Source organism: Aphanomyces invadans, assembly GCF_000520115.1.
Source record: "Aphanomyces invadans strain NJM9701 unplaced genomic scaffold supercont1.186, whole genome shotgun sequence".
NCBI classification, from domain to species: domain Eukaryota; phylum Oomycota; class Saprolegniomycetes; order Saprolegniales; family Verrucalvaceae; genus Aphanomyces; species Aphanomyces invadans.
Genome location: NW_008580331.1, coordinates 1 through 2,320, shown reverse-complemented (window position 1 = coordinate 2,320; position 2,320 = coordinate 1). Strand labels below are relative to the sequence as shown.

The window sequence follows — 2,320 nt, the reverse complement described above, 5'->3', positions numbered from 1 at the left end:
AAGCGAGGAAGGCCCAAGTGGAAGCGCATTGAATCAGGAGGACGACGCTGTTAGTCAAATGCTGTTGGCATCCTAGGCTGTTCGCGATGTTCGATATCCGCTGTGTTTCTTCGAGCCCATGATGCAGCGCGTGCTAGCCCGAAAGGCGTACTGGTTCCAACCAGACCTCCCTACGACTGGTTGTGTCACGGGCGCGCCGTTGGCGGCTAAGCAAGGGCCTTGCTGGATACTTTCACAGTGCATGTTTTCTGACGTCTCGATCGGGTGCCGGCGCGTTGTTTGGCGCATGTAGCTTCACAAGTTGGATTATCTGACGGTAGATTTTGAATGGTGCGAAATACTTGGTACGCGAGCATGTTCTCCGGCTGCCACAACTCGCGAGTCAACACTTCGTCTAGGTCTTCGATGAATTGTTCGCTGTGGAAATACTCTGGCGAGATGCCCTGGGCACACAGAGTCATGAGTTGGTGGACATGCCGATTATACCAGAGCTTTGCACGTGAGGTACTCCACGTCCTCGGGGGCGAAAGGATCGTTTCGCACTGTGAGTAATTGAACCACCACCTGAGGTGCCACTGCGCGACCTTGGCAATTGTGACGGGCAGGAGCGTCAAGCCGACGACCAACAGGTTGGCCACGCTGTGCATTCAAGCACCGAGGAAACGTTCGATGAGCTGGCAGACAAACCTGGGCTTGGTGTATCCGCCAGAGATTTCTGCATTCTCCATGAGTTCGTCGACGATCGCTGTTTCCTCGGCGCGGATGTGCTCTTTCTTCTGCTTCTTGTCTTTCCCTCCAACCCCGCGCTGCCGCGTCTTTAAACTTGCCTGAGCACTTCGACTTCATTGGATCGATTGAGCTTGGGCACGACGTCTTGGCTCTTGGAGGAACGACAGCATGACCATGGGAGGAACAACACGAGTCTGAAGGGGACTTACCTCTCGAAAGTACGCCAGTGCTTGCCAGTGGCGATGCAGCTGAACATAGTATTGCACGAGCGACAAAAACATCACACGGTCGTCAGATTTTGGCGCGTACACGTGGTTGACGTGCATGATCATACGCTTGTCGAGAGAGACCCCCCGACAACACTTCGTATGCTGTTTCAATTTCCTGGAATATCTGGGCCGCGTCGGGACTCGAGTTCTTGTCCAGGTGGAATTGCAGTGACGGTGTCCTGTATGTCCGTCGGATGTCCGCCGTTGTTGCGGTTGTTTCTTGTCCTCGCAAGCCAAGAATGGCGTAGCACTCACGGCGGCCACAGTACATGTTTTGTGCATAGTTCTGTGCATAGGTTGAAACGATGAGGAGCTGGAGCCCCAGCAAAACGAACGCGCCGCAGCGCCGCCGACACGTCATCAAGTTGTGAAAAGGGAGGGTCGACGGATGCATTGACATCGGAGCTATCATCAATTTTTCTCAAGTGGAAAATTTCTCAAGGAAAATGTATAGAACACTGCATATTAAAAAACAAGGTGGTATCCGGATCCATCCGCACAATACACGACAGGGGACGGCGGCGGCGGCAATGGTCAGGAAGAAGGGAGTTCTCTCTATAAGTTAACGTTTCTTGCAAGTGAAGGGAGTCTATAGTCCAGGAGGACGGATGGCCGCAGCAGCTTGGGGGTCGGGATTAAACACCGGAAACGGTAGGGACGCAACTTTGGGTTGCAGATTCAGGTTGAGTTAACGCAGCACGCGGTTTTCATGTTGTACTTGCTCGAGTCGCGCTAGTAGGCCGCAAGTCAGAACGCACAAGCCTTTCTGCGCCAGAAACGAGTGCACGCACCAAGAGCTTGGGCCAAGTGTTCGCGGAGCTGCCGATTCTCCGCCTAAGCCAAGATGGATCATCAACCTCACTTTGCCTGTCGACCGCCGTACCTGGCCATTGCGGTTGACAGTGACCAGCGACTCGGCAGTTTGCTTGAAATACTGCTATGTATCTACCCGGAGTACCCAGTTGAGGGATTCGCTCCACTTCACCAGAGTCCTGAACAGCGGAGGTTACCACCATTCCCACATTGTTTATTGCAATCTATGCATCAAATGTTAATTCGAATTTTACGATGGTGTTGCCTACAAAGAAGAACAAAAGAGCCAGTTCTGCCTACAAAGTAGAATATATATTGAATGCATTTGGAAGCCTTCGATCTAAAGTGCGTATGTCACCATACACAGTACTAACTGTTAGGTTTGTTGACTCCGTATGAGAACTACTCTGTTTTGGATTAATGCCAGGAATTGATGTGTTGACATAAGGAGGGTTAGCTTCACTTCCTGCATGGAGGACTGCGACAAAGCTGCATCGAAGACATGCAAC

General features: G+C 51.9%; 1 protein-coding gene across 3 annotated transcripts; it reads right to left on the bottom strand.

The window, feature by feature from the left end:
* Positions 1-28: 28 nt before the first annotated feature.
* H310_15135 (hypothetical protein) lies at positions 29-1,378 on the bottom strand. Of its 3 annotated transcripts, XM_008883114.1 has the most exons (4): positions 939-1,378; positions 487-880; positions 342-443; positions 29-292 (listed from the first exon to the last, which is right to left on the bottom strand). In XM_008883114.1, the coding sequence occupies exons 1-4, from the start codon at positions 983-985 to the stop codon at positions 233-235; spliced, it is 603 nt and encodes a 200-aa protein (XP_008881336.1). In that variant the 5' UTR covers positions 986-1,378; the 3' UTR covers positions 29-232. The 3 variants fall into 3 exon arrangements, with proteins under 3 accessions (XP_008881336.1, XP_008881335.1, XP_008881337.1); XM_008883113.1 differs by having other exon boundaries at positions 207-443; XM_008883115.1 differs by having other exon boundaries at positions 207-443; positions 487-1,378.
* Between the last annotated feature and the right edge of the window lie 942 nt (positions 1,379-2,320).